This window comes from Coptis chinensis, chromosome 9 (assembly GCF_015680905.1).
Source record: "Coptis chinensis isolate HL-2020 chromosome 9, ASM1568090v1, whole genome shotgun sequence".
NCBI lineage: Eukaryota > Viridiplantae > Streptophyta > Magnoliopsida > Ranunculales > Ranunculaceae > Coptis > Coptis chinensis.
The window spans coordinates 64731961-64758034 of NC_141464.1; the positions used below are offsets into that span (position 1 = coordinate 64731961).

Here is a 26074-nt window from a genome sequence, read left to right on the forward strand (position 1 = left end):
CGCGATAGGACAAGTGAGATGTTCTTCGCTTACATGAACCAACAATCACAAATCCTAGCGTCTATCCAACAATCAATTCAACAATTAGCACAAGACAAAGAGCGAAAAGTGTTTCTGGCCAAGCGGTTCGAACCCTAAGCCCGACAAAAACCGCGCCTTTGAACTCACTAATATACGGTACAAGTACTCAACCCAAGGTGAGGTGAATGCAATCACTACTCTTCGATCTGGGAAAACCGTTGATAATCAAATCCATTATGCGGATGATAAAACAAAGCGATCACAGGAGGTTCAAGGAAACTGTTTTGGATAATGACCCTCAAATGGACACACCAAGTTCAACAAGCGTCACAATCTAAACAATTGGGAAGCGAACAAGTGGACCCTTATGCCAAATTCGCCCTAAAGGCACCATTTCCTGCCCGTTTGGCAAAGAATAAACCCGGATGAAAACTTTGATGAAATTAGGGAAACCTTTAAAAATTTGACAATAAACTTACCTTTTTCGATGCCCTAAAGCAATTACCAAAACATGCAAAATTTTTGAAAGACATGTGCACCACAAAGAAGAACAAATGTGCCTCAAGCGGGCTTTCCTTCTTGAACAATTTCCTTCCATCATTTTGAATACAATGGTATAGTAAAATACAAGGACCGGTAGACCAGCAGTTCCATGCACATTAGGTGATAAGTATCACGACTCACGGCATTACTAGACCTAGGAGCTAGTGTGAACTTACTTCCTTATTACTTATTCAAACAACTAGGTCTACATGAGCTTAAACCTACCACGATGACTTTACAATTAGCCCGATCGATCCATTAAGCATCCGAAGGCATTGTGGAAAATGTCCTTGTAAAAGTCAAGATTTTTTTTTTATCCTGTAGATTTTGTCATTTTGGATCTGAAGTTGCTGTGACTCCATTCCTATCATATTAGGGCGTCCATTCCTGCATAGCTGCTAATGCGCTCATAAAGCTGTAGGGATGGGTCCATGACCATGTCCGCCGGAAATCTTTTACTCGTCGAGGTTAATGTGTTCAAGTTGATGAAACAAATTCAGGAGAATGATATTGATGGTGAGATTAACATGATTGACACCCTCGTACAAGAATATTTCACAAACTCTTTTCACGAAGATGAAGTACACCAATTCCATTCTTTTTTGGCGGTTCGAATTTGATGTTGATGATTATTCAAAGGAGGTACATGAGTTTTAGAATCAATACCACCAATTGACTCTACTACCATCCTATCAAAGCGACTTGGGATGAACATAAATCTGTTTTCTCTATGGAAGGCGACTTTCCTCAAGAATCTTTAATACCCCTCCTCCCCTTACGACTTAAAACCTATTCCTTCCGGACTTAAAAATCGTACAATTAGATCGGATGGTAGTCACCCAATTATCATATCATCACAATTGACTACTTGTCGGGGAATCCGCGTTTAATTAAGGTCATTCAAGAACACCGTTCGCTATTGGATGGTCTCGATGACATTAAAGGCATTGACCCTAATGTGTGCACTCATCGCATACATCTTGAAGACAATGCCAAGACATCCGTGAACCTTAGCGTCGTCTAAATCCAACCATGAAGGATGTGGTGCGGGAAGAAATTTTAAGGTTATTTGATGCGGTATTATTTACCCCATCTCGGATAGTGTTTGGGTAAGTCCGGTCCATGTTGTTCCCAAGAAGTGCGGAATTACGGTTGTATGCGAAATGATAAAGATGAATGCATATCATTTCGCATTCGGTGAAGTGGCGAATATGCATTGACTATCGAAAACTTAATGCGATCACTTTCGTAAGGATCATTTTCCACTTCCATTCATTGATCGGATGCTTGAGCGGTTAGCGGGTCATGCATTTTACTGTTTTCTTGATGGCTTTTCGGGATATTTTCAAATCGTCATAGATCCTGGCGACCAAGAAAAACAACGTTCACTGCCGCCCTTTTGGTACTTTTGCATATAAGCGAATGCCATTTGGCCTTTGCAATGCACCGGTACATTCAACGTTGTATGCTTCATATCTTGATTGATATGGTTGAGCGTTTTATGGAAGTCTTCATGGGCGATTTCTCATTATATGGTAATTCTTTTGATAATTGTTTATCAAATCTTGAAAAGGTTTTAATGCGTTGTGAAGAGAAAAATCTGGTTCTTAATTGGGAAAAATGCCATTTTATGGTTACAAAGGAATAGTACTAGGTCACATTGTTTTGAAGGGCGGAATCGAAGTCGATAAAGCAAAGATTGAAAAAATTGCTTCCTTGCCTATACCAACCGGTTCGGAAAATCGTGCATTTTAGGACCGCGCGGGGTTCTATAGGAGATTTATTCAAGATTTCTCAAAGGTTGCCCGACCTTTAACAAATCTCTTACTTAAAGATGTCGTATTTGACTTCACTTTTCGATTGCAAACAAGCTTTTGAGACCTTAAAGTGCATACGACTACACTCGATAATTCAACCACGATTGGTCTAAACCTTTTGAATTAATGTGTGGCGAGTGACTTCGCTATTGGGCTGTCTTAGGGCAGCGCCGAGAAGAACAAGCCAATTGTCATTTACTATGCTAGTAAAACTCTTAATGGCGCTCAAGCGTAACTATACCACCACGAAAAAGAATTTCTAGCAGTTGTATATGCCTGGATAAGTTTTAGTCCTTACCTAGTTGGTTCTTCTACAATAGTCTACTGCGACCATGCGGTGACTGCGTTATCTATTAGCAAAGAAAGATGCCAAGCGAGAGGTTGATCCGATGGATCCTCCTTTTGCAAGAGTTTACTCTAGAAATTAGAGATAAAAAAGGTTGCGAGAGCGTGGTAGCGGACCATTTATCGCGACTTCGTTAATGATGTCAATAATGAGTCGAACCAATCTGCGATTCATTTCGGATGAACATTTGTATTCCATTTTTTCATCTCCTTGGTATCTTTGATATAGTAAACTACCTAGTTACCGAGGAGGTCCCTTCATCTTGGACTCGAGCGGACCGAAAGAAGTTCTTATCCACTGTGAAATTTTATTTTTGGGATGATCCCTACCTTTTAAGTATTGTTCCGACCAAGCGATCGCCGTTGCATTCTTTGGGAACATAATGGCGTGTTATCCTTTTGCCATGAACAATCTTGTGGTGGTCATTTCGAGTGGTAAAGAAAACTGCAGCCAAAGGTCCTACAATGTGGATTTTATTGGCCAGCGATGTTTAAAGATGCACCACGAGCATTGCAAAGCATGCAACCATTTGTCGGCAACTAGGGCGCATTACTCAATATAATATGATGCCCTTAAATCCAATTTTAATTGTAGAAATTTTTGATGTATGGGGGATCGACTTTATGGGTCCTTTTCCAAATAGTCATGGCTTCCTATATACATACTAGTAGCTGTTGACTATGTGTCAAAATGGATTGAAGCGTTGGCATGTCGTGTGAATGATCATAAAGCGGTCGTATTTTTAAGTAAAGGAACATATTTTCTCTCGATTTGGCGTTCCCAAAGCTATAATTAGTGATGGGGAAAACATTTTCTGTAATAAAATTTTTGAATCATTAGTAAAAAATATGGAGTTACTCACAAAGTGGCAACTCCGTATCATCCTCGGACCGATGGCCAAGTAGAAGTCTCTAATAGAGATTAAATCAATTTTAGAAAAGGCGGTTAATCCATCTAGAAAAGACCGGTCTCTTCGATTATCGATGCCTTGTGGGCATATAGAGCGACTTTTAAGACACACTATAGGCATGTCCCTTACGCCTCGTTTTTGGTAAACCTTGTCATCTTCGGTTGAACTTCGAGCATCGTGCTCATGGGCTATCAAAAGCCTAAATTATAATACCGATCGCGGCGGCGAGAAGCGAAAATTGCGGTTAAATGAGCTTGAAGAGATTGAATTGATGCCTATGATCTCTCGAAATCCTATAAAGCCAACATGAAAAGAGTGCATGATAAGCACATATTAAGAAAAGAATTCAAAATTGGTCAAAAGTTTTTTGTTGTACAACTTCGAGATTACACATTTTTCCGGGAAAACTAAAAACTTCGATGGTGCGGTCTTTTTCTTTGTCTCTGCTGTCAAACCTTATGGGGCTATCTCTTTGAAAAATGAAAGCGATGACAGCGAATTTCAAGTAAATGGCGCCTTAAACATTATCATGAGTTGCGTTCTCGGATGTCGAAAAGACTCTTCTCAAAGATCCGGTCTATAAAGACTAAAGATTATTTGCTGGTGTATTTTTTTTTCGGTGTTTAAAACAAGGAAAGTACACCATTAGGGTAGCCGGCCCTCTTCTATTTTCTTCTCTAAAAACTCCTAGAGTGTGTGGTTGGTTGCAAAGCGCCCGGAACCTTAGTCCACAAAAACTCTATTTGAACTGAGTATAAATGTCTTACGTTCATCGAGCAAGCGTGCCTTACGGTAAACAATGGGTACCAAAATTTCCCAGCCTTCCTTCTCTTCCCTTTTCTATTCTCTTCCTCGCGAACTCCAGCTCATCATTTGGTGTAAATCTCACCCATCTCGAATAGGTAATGGTCGCGGTACTTTTGCTTTCAGCGGCGTCTTTGCGAAGGATGGGGTGGTGTATGAATTGTCAAACACCTTTCTGTCAGGTCTTGATTTACTATCCGATATGAGCGGTATAAGGTATATTATTGTCGACACCAGCTCGGCGGGATAAACCGTCGTCGTCCGTTGCTCCCCGCGGGGTGGGATTCGTCTTGAGGATCGGCGTTAAAAGACTCACATTCGTCTTGAGGATCGGCGTTAAAAAAAGACTCCACATGTATATACTCGTGTATTTTATTTTCACCCTTGCATTGTGCACAAAGAGAGTCGTGATGAACAACATCGGATAGTCCCCGTTCGCAGCACGGGCAATGGATTTCACCGAACCAACCCGAATAGTTTTCTATTTGATGGCGGTTCGAGGCGGTTTGAGCTATACCATATGTACTAAGGGTAATATTATTATTAGACCATTGCACATTGGGTCGGGGATGGTACCGATCCGAACCCTAGGCCCCAAAACATAAAAGGTTAAGCCCACGGTCGGCTGGATTGGGTTAAGCCCGAGGCGACATGATGGTTACTTTGATTTTTCTTGTAATGATTTTTTTCTTCTTGTAGTCGGTGTTGTTGTCGCGTTCTTTTGTATAATGACACATACATCTTCCCTTGTACATTGCCACGTTCATCTCCACTTGTACATTTGTATATAAAAAATTAAAAATAATAATAATAAAAAAAAATAAAAAAAATTAAAAAAAAAAAAAAAAAAAAAAAAAAAAAAAAAAAAAGGGTTGAAGGTGCCTTCTTCATATTCGATGGATGGCATTTTTAATGCCGATCATTTTAGCATTCGATTAGTTTAATTTGGAATTGAAATGAATCGAAATTCGTGTTGAAATTTTGGGACATAAGCGAAATTTCGAATTCATTTGGGCTTGGACCAAAAATTAGAACCGACCCAAATCCGGTGCGGTCACAAAACCCAAATGTTATCTCCATCGTAATTATTAAAAAAAAAAAAATCCGGATATCCACAAGCGGTCGGATATCCAAAGCGGTCAGATTTTTGCCTATAAATTCCGACCTCCTCATCACCCTTCACTCACCTCATTCTCTCACTATCAAAGCTTAATCTTCACATATTATCTTTTCATTCAAAACAATGGATCCGATCGGCGATTGGAAAAGGAACAGCGTGAATGGGTACATCCGCGATATTCGTGATAACGGTATTTGTCATTATTCTCTTGTCGATCATGCATAACTTCATCGGAATATCTAGATCTATGTAACCTCCATATCTCTTTCCCTTTGTCGCTTTGTATATTACTATGGTGTGTTAAATAATTCTCAACCATTTATGCGAAGTTCACATTACTAAATGGAGGAGCATCCTTTTAATAAATTGGGTATATTAGTTGTATTTTTACCTTATCATAAACATAAAATAGTTATCAAAACCATAACAAATAAGAAAAATCAATAGCGCCAATAAAATAAATCAAACTTAACTTATTGTTTTCAGAGAAGATTGCGACGCTACGGTGCGCCTAACACTTGTCAAGCACGCGCGGCTCAATTATTCTATCTATCTTCTATTATTGAGGTATGATCATAAATTTTGAAATTGCGTGTAGGTCTAAGCGCCTGTGAAACTTTCCTCCGTATTCTCTATCATTTTAAGACCTCATTAATTGTTTTGGACACGACATGAAAAGACATACTATGGATACCCATAGTTCTTTGTACATAATTAGGGATACCAACATCACATGTTTCACTTGTAAGTTGAGATCTAGATGCACTTGACATCTTGATTTGTACCCGGATCCTATATTTGCTATAAATCTCTTCATTTCAGCCATTCTCATTTCACGGTTTCTACACTATCCTTCCATCAATTATCCTTCCAAATGGATCAACCAAGAAAGATAGTACCGAGAAGAACTACTTGAAATTTTTTTGATGATGGCGATTTTCTCCTTTTTATGACACGAAATTATGCGTCGAGGATGGATGCCTCTTCTATATCATGCGAGCTGACCTATTCGAGAGATTTGGTCTTGATGTTCTACCAATTTAGCGGACTGAAAATGGAAAATTCTGTTTTCCATGCCTATGGACAACGCTTTGAATTAACTAAGGAAGTTATCTCCGACATACTTCAAATTCAATGAATGACTTCGGGGTTCGATCTTTTCAGAGTCCCCATTTAATTCCGTCAAAAATTACTCACGGGCCACCGTATCTCATGGCGAAGTCGGAAATAAAAATCCGTTGTTCTTCAGCGCTCTTTGAAACAAAATCAACGGTACGTGCTCCTTTGGTTTGGGACACAATGTGGTGGGTGCGTCACACCAATCTGAAGTCACCAAGCCTCAATTACACCTACTTTGGATTATGCAGAATCAAAGAGATGATTTTTGTATAATCCAACACCTCTGGAACGCAATCACCAGAAGAACAAAAAGGTTAGCACCTCTCGCCTACTTTAGTCCACGAAAATTATGATGCGTTGGGGTTATCAGCCAGTTTCTCGAAATACCTCTTCAAAGAGCATTTGTTACAATACTTCACAAAGGCTGTGCCGGTGGTTCTTGGTCGCCAGATGAAATGGATGGCCAAAACTCAAACTCTGCACATTTCTTTGATGAAAGTGCCATGTCGAGAACATTTTTAATCCCATGGAAGGTATTCAAATTCTTCATCAAGGAATGAGGGAACTCCACGCATACGTCGGAAATCATCATCAAAAGTCTTATGGATTTCCAAGAGCGTCAAAGCGATGCATGATCTTTGATCAAGAGGCACTATTGGAAACTCTCTCGGTCATTAGAAAATCACACTCTTCTAATAGAGAATCAAACTACGATCTCGGCGGCGGGGAACCCTTCAAATCCGGCTTAGCCAACAAATTAATGGCTGAGCGGTGTTGTCCACAATCTGCATTCCCATCACCATCCTTATCATCATTCGAACCATAAAAAAATAATAATAAAAAAAAAAAGGTTTTCGCGTTGTTTTTACAAAACTCAACTTTCCCCAAAATAAATAAAATAAAATTATGATTATTAAGTATTTCATCGTGTGCGCCTTTAATTAAAAATTTTGTTATCTTTGTATTTCATCATATTTCAAGTTGTGATAATAACAATTTTAACGTGTTCTTTTAAACTTGATTACAGAAGGTTTTATCTTCTTGCATACTCATTCCTCCATCCAGTCAAAATTTTCTTGGACATATTTCTTCTCATATCTTTCCCCATCACTCCACTCCATCAAACATGGCATCTTCATCGAGCGTAGCATCTTCATCAAACGGGACACCTCGAAACTCATCCACGAGCAATCATTTCAGGCCATGATGGATTCCAATACTTATGGACTTCATTTCCGTGATTGCATTACTAACATCGGGTGGTCTTCCTTGTTATTTAGCCCGACCAAACTTATTCTCCAAGTTTGGCGGCCTACTTTATGCTAATATGGAAGATACACCAGCATTCAATTATTTGCTCATGGTTTTTTCTTAGGCGGATTCACAATCAAAGTTGGTGGCACAAACCATGTCTTTTCGAGAGGCAACACTTACGACTTTAGATCTTCCATATCACGCGGCGGCAACAACATGGCCATACATTTATCACAACTCTACTCGTTCCTTTTCATGGCCTGCTTTTAGCGCAAAGATCACGGTGCGGTCTTGAAATTAAAGATGAAGGAACTAAACTTGGCGGATGGCGGACATCACCATTCCCTTAGCCAGCATGACCATGAACATGGGAAATGCGATGTTGTTTATCCTTCTTAACATCATGGGAGATTGGCATTTTTCTACCGCCAATGATGCTGCATGTGTAGTCTTCAATGCGCTTGCTCGAGGTCATACATTCTTTGATATCTTAAACTGTGTTATCTCCAATTTGAAACGAGCTCGTACTTTTCGGGATCAGTATATACTTTTACATGAGCGCTTGCGAATTATGAAGACACATTTCCCACAGTTTTCAGCTACTTTTCATGACTGGGTCAAAGTAGATTATATGTGCCCAGCAAACAAGATAATTTGTTCATTAAGGTTTAGGCAATGGAAACGTCCTCCACGATACTTGAGACATGTTCGTTGTTATCAAGCGATGATAAGATGATGAAATATTTGAGCGAATCGGTGAACAAGAATGGGCCACCATTTGGGAATCACGTTATCTTTTGTAGCGATACTAAGGAAATGCATTTTCTGAAGAAGAGGCCGGACCTTCACCACATCCTGGATGGTAAACTTGAGTAGGGAATTGTACATATATCTAGCGTATATAATTGTATATAGTGTGCTCTGTTTTTCTTTTTTTTTTTTTTTACGTATAATATATTATGTTACCACAACTTTACGTTCCAAACAATCCAGCTCTAATTTTGTTTACGGTTATCAGGTAATTCCTTTCTTTATCTATTTCTATTTCGAAGACTAATCATCACTCTGTTTGGGAGTGATATATATATATATATATATTAAAAAAAAAAAAAAAAAAGGCAACTTGTAGTCTGTATATAGTTTCTATTTTCTTGTTAGTAAATGTAATTAGTGACAATGTCTTGTTTCTTTTTCAATGATGAAAATTATCTAGAAGTCTCACATTAGCATTGAATTATGATTCGTTTTAAGAAACTTAAGCTAATAAATGCAATAGTTTTTATATCTTTTTATGAGTATTCATGCGAGTATCATTGATTGTACATGACAATAAGTTTTCGGAAACCACGGTTAGTCTACTTAAACTATCAATCCTGTGAGAGAATCTAACCAAAAGCCTCGATATGAGTGATTTGTGAGTAATGACACAGAGGAGTAGTTTTTCCGAATAGAGAAAATCACGCATCGACTTACTTGATCACCATCCGAACCTAGGCGAGAATTTAGGCATTCTTTGGATCGACATAGCTATAAATTATTACCTGTTACAAATTTTACCGCTAGTCACTTCACTGAACCTTTCATCAAACCTTTCACTTTCACCAAAAATTCCTTACCCATATATTAACCCCAAATAAAAGAACCTACCTAAGTGATGAGTATGAGAAATAGGATGAAATGTAGAAAAATAAAAGAAGACTTGTTCCAAATAAAAGTTAGTTACCTGCTTCAAAAATAAAAATAAAAATAAATAAATAAACAGGATCATGTTTCTTAAGCCTATTAAAAAAAAAAAAAAAAAAAATGAAATAAGGCTTAAGAGCAAGGTAGGAAAACTCAGGTAGGAGCAGGAAAAGAAAACAAGGATTTCTCAAGTGTAAATATCTTGAAGACCTTATTCTCTTATACTTATCATTTTTGATCTTCAACTTCCATTTCTTTCTACACTATCACCTAAGCCCCATAATACCTAATAAAGACCTCTAGCTCAATTAGGAGTAGGATGGTGTGATAATAAGTAGTAGATGTGATTGATCGACCTCGGCTCCTCTGACTATCATCAAGTATGTGAGGAAAAGTGTGCCCACTGCATTTGGAGTTAACAAAACCGAGTGGGAAAATTATGGCGAATTTGTGTTTCTACACATACATGTGAGAACCCATTTAGGTACACTCTCCAAAGGATCCGAAAACAGCCCGCCATGCAATTCAATTCATGTAAATTCACTGAATGCATACTCATATGTAGATGTTTTAATTATTGTATGCATATTAACTTGAGTTTCAAAAGAATTAATCCTCGTTCCCCGCTAAGGAGATGTATAGATATTTGAGATTAATTTAGGAAACAAGCTTTTGTTACTAAGTCATTGTAGTATAAATGAAGTTTGTGAGTATCTTCTCTGGAAAACTCTCACGAGGCTATAACTCGTCCACTAGGGAATTCCTAGTGGTTTAAGGCCTTGTTGCATATGGTCAATGTAACCGCACTCTGTGAAACGAGACTTAGCTTAGAATGCACAGTTTTGGCCACTTATCTGTTTTAATGTCTCTTCTTTGCTTGAGGACAAGCAAAATGCTGTTTGAGAGTGGTGTGATAAGCATCCAAAACGTATTATTATAAAACCTGTAGAGACATAACATTTCGGGTCAATTTTGTGCTTAATAATCATGAAATAATCGCATCTTTCGTGTTTTTTGCGGGTTGGAGCAACTAATGTAAAAATGATGATAAAGCCAAACATTTAAGCACGGAATAGGGAGTATACACATGCCTTCCGATCAAGCCCATGTGAAGCCCAACAAATTCGGACTAAAGCCCAAAAGACTCAAATAGTACGAATACGAGAATCCGGTCGAAGCGGGATTATGTGCCGCGAAGCATCAAACTTCGAAGCTCATATCTCTTGAACCGGGACTCGAATCGACGAGTGAGCTGCTCCGACGATCAGTCGCGATGAACTCTACAAATAGGCGGGGAAGTTGTAAAATGCCAAAAGACCGGACTGCCATCTGGACATGTCGCGTGGACCCACTAGGCGGGCCCATAAGATTTGATGAGTCATCATGCAAGTCAAGACAAAGGTGCAAATAATTGGTGCAAATTTGACACCTTGCATGAAGTTAATGAGTTAGTTGGATTTAGGTGATGATTATCTAAAAAAATGAAAGGTGTCAAATGGGGGTTAGTTGTGGATAAGTGAAAAATAAATGAGAGGAGAGTGTTTCACGTGGGAGAAGAGAAAAAGGATCTCTTATGTAAAGGGGGGCTGATTTTGGGAGTTGGAAGCTTTTACTTCCTTGACTTTTACTTTTCATTTACATCCATGTCTTTAATTTTGTTTTTTAGTTCTTAGTTTTTAGAGAAAAGCTTGTAACTTGTTAATGGGGGAACTCTCTCTAGTTTTTAAAAACTCTTCTTCATTTAGGTAAACAGGTGGTAGTTTTCTTGTTTCATTCTCTTTCTTTTTCATTTCACATATCTTCTTGTAGTTTAATTCAATCCTAGGATCATGAGCTAAAACTCTCCCAAGGGGAGGGTTAATGATGCTCATGTGAGGATCATGCTACAAATTTAGGATTCCAAAATCACTACTTAAAAGACTTAGGTTCTATTTTTCATCCTGTCCCAAAATGATGAGAGATTGACAATTATCGATCAATTGTTGTAAAAGTAGAACTAGGAGTTTGAATGATATTTCGAGATGAAATATCATTTCAATTCTACATGCTAGCATGATATGTTTAGAGATAGGTATATTATGTTAGGGATTTGAGATGGTAGTGACTGTTTCTAAAAGACTTGTAGCTAGGCCTTGCATGAGTAGGATTAATCCTTCCCTATCTATCTCTCTCTTTCATTTAACTATAAACAAACTTACAAATTTTAGATAACTTGTGTAAAAAAAAATCTATCTATAAAATCATTCTCACTTAGTTCTCCAAAGTGTAGATTCCAGTTGTGATCATTTAAATTCTTGTCTTAGAAGTTGGAACGAAATCCCTACTCGAACTAGATTGACATTCTCAAAGAAAAAAAAAACAGTGAGTAAGGAATTATTGAGTTTTAGCACGTAGTAAGTCAACTTCTAAAAACACTGAAAAGTGCATAAGATCAATGTATCAGATATTTGGTTGTTTTTTTCGAAGTTGGGCACAATTGTCAATTATTTTAAGGCTTCTCCTAAGCGCCAAGCTGAGTTACTAGTTGTTCAAGTCGAAGAAATTCAAAAATTGATTGATTATGGTGAACTGGAGACAGGAAGGGGGGAGAATCAGATTACGACATTGCAGAGAGCTGGGTCTACTCGTTGGAGCTCCCATTTTCGATCTGTAAAGAGTTTGATAGTTTCATTTAGTGCACTTTCTCATGTTCTTGAGAACAACACAAAAAACGGATCAACTAATTATTCTAACCGGGGGGAAGCTAAGGGTAATCTTATTGCACTTAGATCGTTTGAGTTTGTTTTCATGTTACATTTGGTATATAAGACTATGGGAATCACTGACATACTTTGCAAAGCTCTGCAAGATCAATCTCAAGACATTATTAACGCTATGCATTTAGTCTCTACCCCAAAAGTAGTCCTTCAAAAACTGAGAGACGATGGTTGGAGCACTTTTTTTTGTGAAGTTGACTTGTTTTGCAAGAAGAATAACATTGATATGCCTGATATGGATGCACGTTATAACGATGGGGGAGCGGTCGTTCTTGTCAAAAAACAACATGATTGCATAACGTTTGAGCATCGGTATCGTGTGGATATATATAATGATTGCCATAGATTTTTTCGTTAATGGAGTTGAAAAGTAGATTCACCGAGGAAACAATAGAGCTTTTTACTCTTAGTTTTGCTTTGACCCCTAAAGATGTTTTCAGATCATTTAAGATTATGATATTTGCAGTCTTGCTAAGAGATTTTACTTTCGAGATTTCAGTGATCAAGAGTTACTTATATTGAGGACTCAGCTGCAGCACTATGAGATTGATGTTTGTCGTAATTTGGTTTTCCATAATATGTCCACGATGTCTGAGCTGTGTAGAAGATTAGTTGAAACTGGAAAGTCAAAGTCCTACCGCTTGATTGATAGATTGGTTCGTCTTGTACTCACTCTTCCCATATCTACAGCAACTACAGAAAGGGCATTCTCAGCCATTAAACTTATCAAAACACAGCTTCGAAACAAGATGGAAGATGAGTTTTTAGCAGATTCAATGGTCATCTACATTGAAAGAGATTTTGCTAATGATATTGATCTGGATTTGGTAATAGATGATTTTGGCGCCATAAGACTCATAAAAATACCATTTAAGTAGTTTTGCTTTTTAAATAGATTTGTAGTCGAACTTGATTAGATATTTTGATGAATTAGTATATATATTTGGCTAGTTGTGAATTCTGGTGTTTCATTTGTTTCTTTGGAATGTGTCTATTATTTTTTTTTTTGTTTAAGACTGGTTATCGTTGTTTAGCCCGGAAAGAGTTAAAATGCTGGGTCCGCCCCTGACTACATGCATTGGCCATTATATTTACCATAATAGTAGAGTTATCAAGAGCAGAAAATTTCGACCAACCAAGGGGATTACACCCGAAAAGAGGAAACAAATGGTATGTAAAGACAAGCATTAAAATGTAGATATATCAACACCATATTTTCTTCATTTAGAATAGTAGCCGTGTCTTTATAAACTGGGGGTCAGAAGTCAGAACATAGACTATATGAAATAAAAAGAAGTAGAAAAAGAAAACCCCAAAGATTATATTTTTCATGTCATAATTCTTTGGACAGATTTACAGATATAATATTACTGCGTGAGGAGAAAGTCTACCGAATGATGATAACTTCTTATGAATTTTGTTTTGAGTTCTTCCATATCCTTTCATTTTATCTGAGTAGATGATGCACATTTCCTCCAAGACGTTTACTGTCTCAAGAAATTATCTAACAATATCAAGTTCGAACTGACACCCTTCAAAATCCTTGATTCCAACGGCCATAAGGTGCTTCAAAAAGTCACCCGCAGGAATCTCATTCCACTGCAAACTCTGTTCCATGTTTGAGGATGCCAAATCTTCCTATTAGCAGATACAAGACAAAAAAGCATTACTTGCATAACATAAAATATGAGTACGTAGGAAACAAAACATGATATAGGATTTAGTTTTACCTCTGAAAACACTTTTATTTCTAGATTTTCCAGATTCGGGAAAAGCCTAAGTAACAAGGTTACCACTTGGAAATGGTTTCTAGTAGGAAACATTTCGAGATGTAAATCCTTTAGGCTGCAATATGAGGAAGGTAGATATGCTAGTAGCAAATCCCCATTCCTAGAGAGGTTCTGAAAAAACATCACAAACGTATGTTAAAAGTAGTTTAAACTATAACAACAAGAACTTCCATATGACATAACAAAAGAAAACAAGTACCTCAATGAAGCCCCTTCCAAGAACAAGTGAGTCCACATTACACAACCCCTTCAGTATCATACTCGCAGAATTATAAAATAAATTTCCAAAATTTTCATTTGAATTAAAATTCGACAAAACAAACTGAAAATGAGCCACCACAAGAGACGAAAGTTCCTCAGAACTAATAACCGGAGCCACCTTGCAGTCGTAATATATATCTCTCAAACTCGGAGTTGAAAGTTTCACGCTAACCTCATCGTCACAAAGTAACGTCAAGTACTTCAGACTAGGAATAGAAATAGAAATCACATTATGAATATTATCTAGCTTCCACTGATCTATAAATAAATCTTCAAGCATAGGACATGTAGTGTTCGAGAGAAGATTCTTAATGACATTCACGTCGTTAAACTTAATCTCCTTAAGATGAAGAGCACTGGAAAACTAATGGTAGTAGGCCATTCAAGATGCTCGTTATAAGCCAAAGTCAAACTCGTTAAGGTACTACAAGTAAAGAAGCAACAAGGAAGCTTTACAAAAATTTCTGAAGAAAACGCGAGTTCTTTTACGTCGTGTTGTATGGCAAAAGAGATCCATGCATTTACATTATTTTCAGTTATAAGAAATCCGTCAACTTCAATAAGAATAATGCGAAATTCCATCTGAACCGTCGTGGAGAATAAATGTTTTATCGACAAAGTTTCGAAATGCCAGTAAGTTGGCGAAATGATATTGACGAAATTCCAACCTGGAAAGTGAAAAGCATATATTTCGCCAGTGTCGTGAAAGTATTTGGGTTCGCGTTGCGCCTTTTATTGGAAGGAAGGAAATAATGCGACTCCGAATTGGGTCCGGTAAATAACTTATTTTAGGGAAGGACTATATACAGACCCCATATCTCTCAAGGCAGACTCCATCTCAAGGCAGACCCCATTTTTTCTCAAAGCAGACCCCAAATTTAAAATTATCGTTGGGCACACCCCCGGGCCTCAAAAACTAAAAACTTTGTTTTCTCTTTTCACTTTTCACTTTTCACTTTCTTCCTTCGGCTATTCTCTTTCTTCCTCCTCTAAAATACAACATTGTGAGCTACCTTTTTTTTTAAAAATTCTTCTTCCTATTTTTAAGACGTTATAATGAAAAATGAGTTTTAAAACGTGTTAAGCTTTGGGTTATCTGGTAATGTTATGTTTATTTCAATGTTATAATGTATAAGTTTTTAACGTGTTTAGCTGATATGTGGTGATGTTTTATTGGCAGTTGCAAGATTTGATTTTTCTTCATTGAATGACCATTACCACTAGGAGACTCTTGATAATTTGAGAAAACCAAGTGTTTAAGGTAATAAGAACTTTTTTACTACCCATTTTAACTTAACTTTTTTACTTGCAGGTGTTGCTGGAGGTTGACAATGTTTCAAAGTATGCTTAGGGTGCTGCTGCGTTGGCTTATTTATATAGGGAGTTGGCAAAAGCATCTCAACGAAATGGGAGACAAGTTTCCGGGTGTATGACATTGTTGGAAGTAGTATTTTATTATTGTAGGGAGTTATCTCATTTTTAAAATTTGATTTGTTCACAAAATACTTTTGTAGGCTTGGGTGTATGAACACTTTCATCTTCAGAATTCTCCCATGATCAATATGGACTTTAAAAGGGATATGCCTCATATGAGACGGTGGATGGTATATCCCTCACTTTCAATGGCCACAATGTGTTCTTTGATCTACCTTCGGGAGGAGATAGACTTATTATCAGCTAGAGAAGTAAGGATATAAGTTTAATACTTTCTTATTATAATTTGTTAGTTTGTAAAATGATGGAAGAGAATAACAATTATGAATTTTTGTGTGTTAGGTTTATTGGGACCCTTACAAAGATGTTCGTGACATCCGACCATTAGACGACGTTACTTTTTTTTTAATTATTGTGTGTGGTTGATATAGCTGAAGGCTACAATATTGACCGAAGTTCTACGCCAGTTGGATATGTTCAAACGATTCCTGGTAGGCCGATTCAACCTAAATATGGTAGTAAAAAAACAAATGTGCAATACAATGTGAATCATTACACTTTTTCCCGATTGTGGACGTCGGGGAATAATCATGTTTTGTCTAAGTTTGAACATGGTGAACGTGTTGTGGCTTCCTCGGATTGCGTTAATAGATACATAGATTGGTTCAACAATATTAGCCATCCTCGTATGCGGAATCCGAAGCACTTTTCACAAGTTCATAGACTTCCACCTGTAAACTGGGTAAGATGTATATATTTTTTTTTATTCCTACTCGTATTCGATTTCATTATGTTCGAAAAATATAATATATCTAATGTTAGTCATATTTGTGATATCCATTTAATTGTCAAATTACTTTATATTTAGGAACTTATTGTAACAGAAGCGACAAGGTTGCTTAAAGAATCGTTGGACATAGGAGGAACCCAAGATGTTCATGGGATGTTAGCACGTGAGAAGATGATATACAACATTCTCCAATTCCAACAAAATATTCAAGAAAGTTCACAAAGTCGAGGTGGGGGTGAAAATAGTGGAGATGTTGGTGAAAATAGTGGGGGTGGTCAAGATAATGGTGGAGATGGTGGTGAAAATAGTGGAGATAACATGGACATTGACACAACAAAGTTGACAAAACGACAACTTGCAATGACGCAGAAGAGAAAGAAGTGATGGTGTTAATGTTGGTGTTTCTATCTAATTGGGGTTTTTTTTTATCATGGAACATCTAATAGATGATCTCATTTTGTCTCATGTCTAAAACTTGTGTCTTTGATGACTTTATACTAGGGGTTTTGTAGTGGGTTGGGATGATTCTTCGGGTTGTGGGATTTTATCTATTATTATATTATCTAGCTAACTTAACTGTTATTTAAGTGTTTTATCTCTTATTATCTGGATAACTGAAGTGTTATCGGACTGGGGGATTTTATCTCCTAATCCTCTGTTCTTGCTGACATGTTCATTGGACTAACCACCTGCTAAGTTGGGGAAGTTGTCAGTTTATGTTTTTTGTAGGATTGCTTGGAGAACTACAGACGGTTCTGTATTTGTATATGTTGCAGTCAAAGCAGCCCTTACAAAGATTTGATAGAAACAATTTTAAGCACACTTCCGATTTTTCCTTGTTTTCTGTCAATTTCGTAGTAGTAACTACAAACTAGATTATTACAGAAGCCAGGAAGAGACTGTGTAACGTCTGTGTACCTTGAAACATTAAATCCAAGTTAAACTTGGAGGGTCTGCCAAAGCCCAACTTGCTTTTTGAGGAAAAAATAAAGGCTCCTTGATATGTCACCTCTTTGAACTTCAAACTTGTTCTCAAATGGAATAGAAATTGGAAGTTAGAATTCAGAGAATAAACTGACTATTTGATGGATCACTGAGACGCTAAAAAGTTTCGATTTAACTAACTTTGGTTGTTGTAATCTCTTCCTAAATGTCGTAAGTGTTTCAAACAAATTTTGGTGGACAAAGAAATGTGATATCCATCTTTACAGAAATGTGATAACTTACTAATAACTTGCTAGAAAAAATTCCATCTTTCGGTGTAAGACAGTCCAGTCCAACTAACTAAAGCAGAAATGCTAGCCAGTTGAGAATGTCTTTTCGCTTTAAGTTAGTTTATTTAAACTGATCTTAATACAGGACTAGCAAAATCTAATCTAAGTGTAAGATAGTCCAGTCCAACCAACTAAAATCTAATCTAAGGTCGGCTGTCGGCAAATCCTGGCTAAAAATTGGTTTTCTTTATTGATTTTTTGGTGTCACTTATTTTAATTCTCGCTTCACCCTCTATCAATTAATTACATTGCAGTCTCATATAAATTAGTTTAAAATTATTTAATACACAATATATCACGATTTTTTTTCTACAATCAGTTTTCCTATCATTTCCTTTCGCACGACACTTCGTTTTACCTTGCTAGTTGGATTCTTATCTAACCGGGATTCTTATCTAATTCGTTCAAGTTTTCACATTTGAATCCAATTCGTATTTCATTTCTTTTTCTTCCTATTCTTACTAAACTGCCCCTACGTATAATTTCATCGGTCTAATCCTAGTATCGCTATTCCGGTGACACGTGTAGTTAAAATCAACTTTCGTATTATTACATGACGCGTTCGGTACAGTTTTCGGCAATCAATTTCTTTCGAATTTTTTTCTGTGCATTTTTCAGCCATTTTTTAACTACAATGCGTCCCGTGTATGTTAGTTTGACATTATTTCGTTTCCGATATTTTACGAATTTTTTCCGATTGTCCATTTTCCTATCGTTTACGTTCACACGACACTTTGTTATACATTCCGCTTACTCTTTTCTTATTCCAAGTTTTCCTTGATTTTTCTTCTCTTCTTTGCCATGTGAACTTTGTTCGCATGACAAAGAGAGGGTGGTGTTTCGACCCCCACCTATGTGGCAAACGTCCATTAGTAGGGGTCTCTATTTTATTTATTTAATCGATAGGGCTAAAGCCCAATTCGCAATACTATGAATCGATGTACAGTCTCATTAACTCATGTGTCTAAGGCTGAACCTTAACCACATGGCTTGCCACTAATGTACGTTAATTTATGTCCAGATTTGTTTCTTATCAAAAGAGATAATTATCAGTTGAGAGTTATATTCTATCACAATGACTCAAACTACAAGAATACTTGAGCTACAAGGATTCTCTACTCTACCTATATAAATACCAAACTATTTTTCATTCAGAACTACGTTCTTGAGACTTGATCCCACCGATAATTTTGGTACGTAGGCAACCGAAAGGTACAGTCTCATCATTCTCTCAATCACCATCACTTTTCTCATCACTACTCTTCTACGTTATTCACCTCTTTCGTCATCACTTAGTGTTTTGATCATATTTGGTCGAAACATAATTGGCGCCGTCTGCGGTTCTTATACAAAACCGACGATCACGTTCTACAAAAGTTATGACGAATACTCAACGAGCATAAGTTCTCGATGCATTTACTGACGATCATCGCGAGTGTGCGGTTCCAGGTCAACCTGGCGGTATCGAACTACTCCCTCCTATTCCTTTTCAACATCCAATTGCATACGACCCGGCTACCGTTCCACCGATGCGCCAAATTATTCAGCACGAAGTTATTGCTTCTGACGATTCTTCGTCATCTGTTGCGGATAATGTCCGTCATACGTCTCGAGGCATTCTTGTATTGAAAATATTACACTGGCCTTGTTTCATGCTGTCAAACGTCTTAAGCTTATTTCAAAGAAGGAATAGTCGAAGTTTATACTTGTCGAATATCCGCGCAAGTTTTTTCGTAACGTCTACGGATCGAGTCGCAGAATGGAAAAGTTACCTTAGCATTTACAACATTGTCTCTGACACTCATACAATTAAACAGAGACAAACTTTGGTTTCGCTAATGACTGATTTTCTTATTGATGATATTCCTATGTCGAAAGCATTATTCGATGAGGAAAACGTCGATCTCTAATTATCATTACCTCCCGAGGGCGATGACTTGAAATATTTATCGGATATATCAGCTACTTGCTAGATTTACACCAATGGTTCGCATAATAAGTCTGCCTCCGGTCTTGTTTGTGTCATCTTGAAGCTGAATGAAGACATAATTGAGAGGTCTCTACATTGGGGATTTGACACGTCAAATAATATGGCCTAGTCCGAAACTGTCATTTGTGGTATAATGACAACTCTTCAAAGGGACTAAGTTACGATTAATTATTCTAAGCTAGTCGTTAGCCAATTTGAATGATAATATGCGGCTCGCAATGATAGAATGGACGTTTATTTAGACTTCATTCAACGAATTGCATGAAATTTTACATCTATCATTACTGTACAGTATCCGCGTTATGATGTAAGGCATCCTGATTCTATCGGATACTTATCCGTGGAAAATCAAGACGTCACTGTTATGACAACATTGGATTAACCACTTATGTTGTAAAATGATTCCAACGAGCTTGGCACTAATAATGTCTCGGTATCTACCAACGACGATCATGCAGCTGACAATGCTCAAGAATTCCTGATGTCTAAAAAACTCTATCACAGCAGCACAAGTCTCAATCCTATCCTTCGTTGTTTGGGCAGAACGAACAATTTACTAGGCCTCGAAGAAATTCATTCAGGACTATGTGAACACCACTCCCGGGGGCAAAGTCTAACTCACATAGAAATGACCCAATGGTATTGGTGGCCATACATGCCAAAAGATGTTAAGCGTTTGTCCGAGAAGTGTGTGCCTTGTCAAACACATGATATATGATATGGGTCAACTTCCCGCGATAAAGCGTCATCCAATCCATAAACCTTGGTCATTTGCGAAATAGGGCCTTGACATTGTTGGTTTATTTTCGACAGCCCCTGACAGTGTTCGTTTCTGGCTTGTCGCAACAAATTATTTTACTAAATGAGCGAACAAAATTAACAAATTGAACGAAAAACCTGAGTTCTAATGTTATAATTTTGTTTCCATCGCAACGTTACTATCGCTCCAACAAAATCTGACGAAATTACCACGTTTAATTTCGTCAGTCTAAGTTGAACGCTTTTACGCTCGCTTAGTTCGTTACTATCACTACGAAAAAATCTGACGAAATTACCACGTTTAATTTCGTCAGTCTAAGTTGAACACTTTTACGCTCGCTTAGTCGTTACTATCGCTACGACAAAATCTGACGAAATTACCACGTTTAATTTCGTCAGTCTAAGTTGAACGCTTTTACGCTCACTTAGTTCGTTACTATCGCTACGACATAATCTGACGAAGTTACCGCGTTTAGCTTCATTAGTCTAAGATGAACGCTGTTACACTCGCTTAGTCGTTACTATCACTACAACAAAATCTGGCGAAATTACCACGTTTAATTTCGTCAGTCTAAGATGAACGCTTTACGCGCTCATTTAGTCGTTACTATCTCCGACAAAAATCGTTAAATTACCGCGTTTAGTTTTAAATGGGTCCTGAAGTTGAACTTATATACGCGGCTTAGTTCGTTACTATCGCTATTTACGACAAAATCGTTTAAATTACCACGTTTAATTTGATCGATCCTAAGTTGAACGCTTTTACGCCGGTTAATCGTTACTATCTATTTACGAAAAAAATTTTAAATTACTACGTTTAATTTCGCGGATTCTAAGTTGAACGCTTTTACGCCGCTTTAGTTCGTCACTATCGCTAACGACATAATTTGACAAAGTTACCGCGTTAGCTTAAGCCGTCAATCTAAGTAAGTTTTACGTTACGCCACTTAGTTCGTTACTATCTATTTACGACAAAATCGGCGATTTTAAATTACCACGTTTAATTTCGTCAGTCTAAGTTGAACGCTTTTACACTCGCTTAGTCGTTACTATCACTACAACAAAATCTGGCGAAATTACCACGTTTAATTTCGTCAATCTAAGTTGAACGTTTTTACGCTCGCTTAGTCGTTACTATCACTACAACAAACTCTGGCGAAATTACCACGTTTAATTTCGTCAGTCTAAGTTGAACGTTTTTTCGCTCGCTTAGTCGTTACTATCGCTCCGACAAAATCTGATGAAATTACCACGTTTAATTTCGGCAGTCAAAGTTGAATGCTGTTACGCTCTCTTAGTCGGTTACTCGCGTTATGTCAACATCAAAGTTACCCGTTGAAGTTTACCCCGCTTCGCTTTCGGGCGTTTTTCGCTCAATCTAATTTTGCAAGCTTAAAGTTAGTATTGGGGGCGTTTCATTCTATTTCGAGTCATCTATATAATTTAACAACATTGTCAATTTTCCATAGGTATGTTATCTGACATCACAATGATATTCAATTGCCAACACATACTTTATTTTATAAAAAAAAAAAATCTTTAGCTCTATGGTATTACAAACACACAATCACATGATCATTGGTTTGGGCAAATCCAATGGTTCCTTACAAACTTTTCGCATATACAACTCGTACAAATCTTTGTAATTCATCTTATCACGTTCTAGTTCATCTCCCGTTTCTATTAAAGTCTCTGTCAATTGTCTTACGGACGATTCACAATGTGCTAGTTGCACGTGATCTTGGCCGAGCCGCTCGTTTAAATCTGTCATTCGCTTGTTATTTTTCTCTGCCTCTTTTTGCGCACGTTTAAGTTCCTGATCTTTGGTCGCCACAAGTGACTTTAATTCTATCACATCTGCTTTTAAGTGTTTGTTTTCTTCCATTATCTCACAGGTTTTCCCAAATTTTTCGTACGATCTCTGCTCGACTTCTTCCGTCCGCTCGGTTAAGTTTTTGTTTTCGTCTTCTAACTCTCTGTTGGTTCCGCTTAACGCTTTGTTTGCCTCTTCCAATTTTCGGTTGAGTATCTTCATTTTCTCTATTTCTTCTACGGCATTGACTTCATTCGGAACGATACTTTTCTTCGTAACTTTTTCATGAATTTCTTTGGCCCGTACTACCGCCGTTTTAACCTGCGGCGAAAAATATCTGATTTCATCAATTTTTTAGACTTAAACACAAGTTTGCAATAACTGATAAAAAAATACTATCATACCTGGTTCATACTATCGAAAATCATTGACACTGCTTAGTCATATTCTCCGATGTTCTCCGTATTCTGGTCACAGTTTTGATATTTTTCGAGCCCCTCCATTGGCGTGGTCCCTGGCGATACCTTCGCTTCGTCTTCCAGACTTAAACATCTTTGCTTCATCTACCAATTTCATCAGTTTAGTGTTGGACTTAAATTTCTTTACCGTACTAACGCAATAGTAAAAGTCAATGGATCAATACTATCGCGACACGAAAAATGGAGAGTTTTCTCAGAAATATAAGAATTTTTGTTGCCAACTCTAAAATACTCATCCTCATGCCAATCAGAGAAGAAATAAACAACGGATTCATTCAGTTTGTACCTTGGTCCACCATTCATGTACTGAAAAACAGTCATTATTCAAAACGTCTCAAATAAGACAGCATCAGTGATTTCAAGTTTTTGATGGGTCTCGTTCTCTAGTGGAATAAACCCTTGAGCTATCCATAGCTGGATTATTTCATCCATGCAGAATTCATAAGGGCATCTTTGAGTTTTTGCGGGTAGTTTTCGAATTTACGGAAGTACCATCTTTGAGTTTCAGCTGCTGTGAAGATGGGATTAATCATCTGCCAGACATTTGTTTCAAAGACAAATAAACAGTCTAGAAGAGTAATTTTGAAACAATTACAATTTTCTAAGTGGTGGAGTTCACAGCAAGGGAGATACCACAAATCCAAAAAGGAGCCAGATCGTGGGGTCTGATCCTCCACTTGCAACCCAAGGACCAAAGATAAATAACAATCGGCGGCCGTAGTGTGGACATGAAACAATTTCGAAACCGGTTGCCATGCGATTCTTGGCCAAGGGAACACAACGAACAACCCTCAAGGATTCCACAACCCCACTTTCTTTCGACGGAATACTGTTGGAGAAGAAGAAGATAAGGAGAAGACGACACTATTCTTTTTGTTTTTTTCCTTCACGAGTTATGTTTTTGTTACGGGCTTTTTATCGCTCTTCGTCTCACTTGTTCCAAGTTACGGTGTTTATCACTTCCTACCTTATCCAATCCAAATTTAAATGGGTGCTTATCACTTCTTATCTTTTCCAATCCGGATTTAAATTCGTTGCATGCGATTATCACTTCCGTCTTTATCTCTTTGCCTCGAACACGGACAGTTAGTTTTCAACTCTTTGAAATTCAAAACCAAATTTGACAATATGGAGACTCGAACCTCCAACTAGTGGATATGCCACTACAGCCCAACCACTTTTTTGAATGGATTCCATTTTTGTTTCGAAGAGGCACCACTCACCTATAAATAGTGGATGAATTTGGAGAGAAAGACACACCAGAACACACAAAGTTCTGATCTTTCTCTTCTCCCTCTGTTCTTAGTCAAATACTATGTTGTGTTCGCTGAGTCTATAGAATTGAAGTGCTAGCTTTCTATAGAAGGAAATCTGTTCTATCTTGGGAGACAGTTTCTCATCAACCTTCAAGCACCGTGAGGGGGAAAATATGTCTTAAGGACATAGTGAATCTTCACTAGGCTCGGATTTAATCATTGGTAAATTAAGTTCATTAGTTGAACTAAAAAGTTTGTTTGTTTGGTGAACTAAAGGTTTTTTCATGATATATTTGTTATATCAATTTGATTTTCTTGTTTACTTAACAATAAGTATATTTTTGGAATAAGTTTCCTACAATATCAACAAGAAGATAAAGTAGAGAATGCTTGTACTTACTTGCATTTACTTACCCCAAACAAATAGAGAAATTAACATTATATTTCTTTTTCAAATTCAACAGGATAAAGAAATAAGTTCAACAAGTTCGACCTCGACCGATACAAGTGACAAAGAATGGGAAGTTACCGAATTGATTGCAACAGAGGCTATTATTCAGTATATTAACTATGTCAATAAGCAACCATATCACAATGATTCATTGTCAGGAAAACAGTATGTGATCAATTGTCTTGAAGGAAATGAAAATAGGTCCATAGATATGTTTCGGATGAAAGCAAATGTCTTATATGACCTGTGTGATATTTTAAGAGTCAGGGGGTTACTTAGGGACACAGGGTATGTTACCGTGGAAGAACAAATGTGTATATTCTTGTACACTATTGGTCATAACCAATCCAATAGAATTGTTGCCGATCGGTTCCAACATTCTGGAGAAACTATATCTCAACACTTCAAAACAGTGTTGAAGGCTGTTTGTAAGTTTTCAAAAGAAGTTATATCCCCCCCCCCCTCCCCTCGACATGACTACTACACACTTGTATCGAAGGAGCAAAGACGATAAGTACTATCCATGGTTCAAGGTAACAATTTTTGCATGTTTGAAGCTTTGGTCATTTTATATGTTTTATATGGTGTAGGTTTTATATTAGTGATATCATATTAAAGGCTTAGTATGTTTTGTTTGTTAGAATTGTATTGGAGCAATTGATGGGACACACATTCCAATAGATGTGCCATCCGGTAAAGTACAAATACCGTATCAAGGGAGGAAGGGCATACCAACTCAAAACGTCATGTGTGTATGCGACTTTGATATGTGCTTTACTTTTGTTCTTGCTGGTTGGGAAGGTTCAGCAAATGATTCAAGAATTCTACAAGAAACCATTGAAGATCCGCAACTGAATTTTCCCCGGCCTCCACATGGTAATTGCAGCTAAGCTAAGTTCATTACCATTTTAATTTTTTTTTTTCACTTTAACTAAGTTGCTTTTTAACAGGAAAATATTATGTGGTTGACTCCGGATATGCTAATGCCCCTGGGTTTCTAGCACCGTACAGAGGACAAATATATCATTTGAATGAGTATAGTGGACATGGAAGATCACCAAAAACCGCAAAGGAGCAATTCAATTTTGCTCATGCATCACTCCGTAACATAATTGAGCAATGTTTTGGTGTATTGAAATGCCGGTTTCAAGTGTTGGAATTAATGTCATCTTATAATCTTCACAAGCAAAAAAATATAGTGATTGCTTCATGTGCTATTCATAATTTTATAAGGAAGCATGCTCTTAAAGACGATTTTTTTGAGACGTTTGAACAAGAAGATGTTGTTGTGTAAGGTGTGGGTAATAGTCATGAAGCGGGACAAAGTTCGACAAGTGCAAGTGAAGTACAAGGAGACATGGGAATAGTGAGAGATGGCATTTGTAGGGGGATGAGTATGTTTTA

At 37.4% G+C, this 26074-nt stretch overlaps 1 protein-coding gene and 1 long non-coding RNA gene across 2 annotated transcripts; both read left to right on the forward strand.

The window, feature by feature from the left end:
• Window positions 1-12428: 12428 nt before the first annotated feature.
• LOC147477341 (uncharacterized) lies at window positions 12429-13751 on the forward strand. Its single transcript, XM_086585981.1, has 3 exons — window positions 12429-12685; window positions 12840-13200; window positions 13725-13751. Exons 1-3 carry the CDS (start codon window positions 12429-12431, stop codon window positions 13749-13751), a joined length of 645 nt encoding a protein of 214 aa, XP_086442107.1.
• A 1991-nt stretch (window positions 13752-15742) lies between these two features.
• Window positions 15743-16263, forward strand: LOC147477342 (uncharacterized). The gene is made up of 3 exons (XR_015207821.1): window positions 15743-15868; window positions 15939-16109; window positions 16201-16263. It is a non-coding gene; the product is annotated as an uncharacterized LOC147477342 (long non-coding RNA).
• The last annotated feature ends 9811 nt before the right edge of the window (window positions 16264-26074 follow it).

Coding starts and splice junctions, on each gene's coding strand:
- LOC147477341 (XM_086585981.1), top strand. CDS start 12,429: ATGGGAATCACTGACATACTTTGCAAAGCTCTGCAAGATCAATCTCAA. Junction 12,686..12,839: donor TGCATAACGTTTGAGCATCG/GTATCGTGTGGA, acceptor TGATATTTGCAG/TCTTGCTAAGAGATTTTACT. Junction 13,201..13,724: donor ATGATATTGATCTGGATTTG/GTAATAGATGAT, acceptor TTCTTTGGACAG/ATTTACAGATATAATATTAC.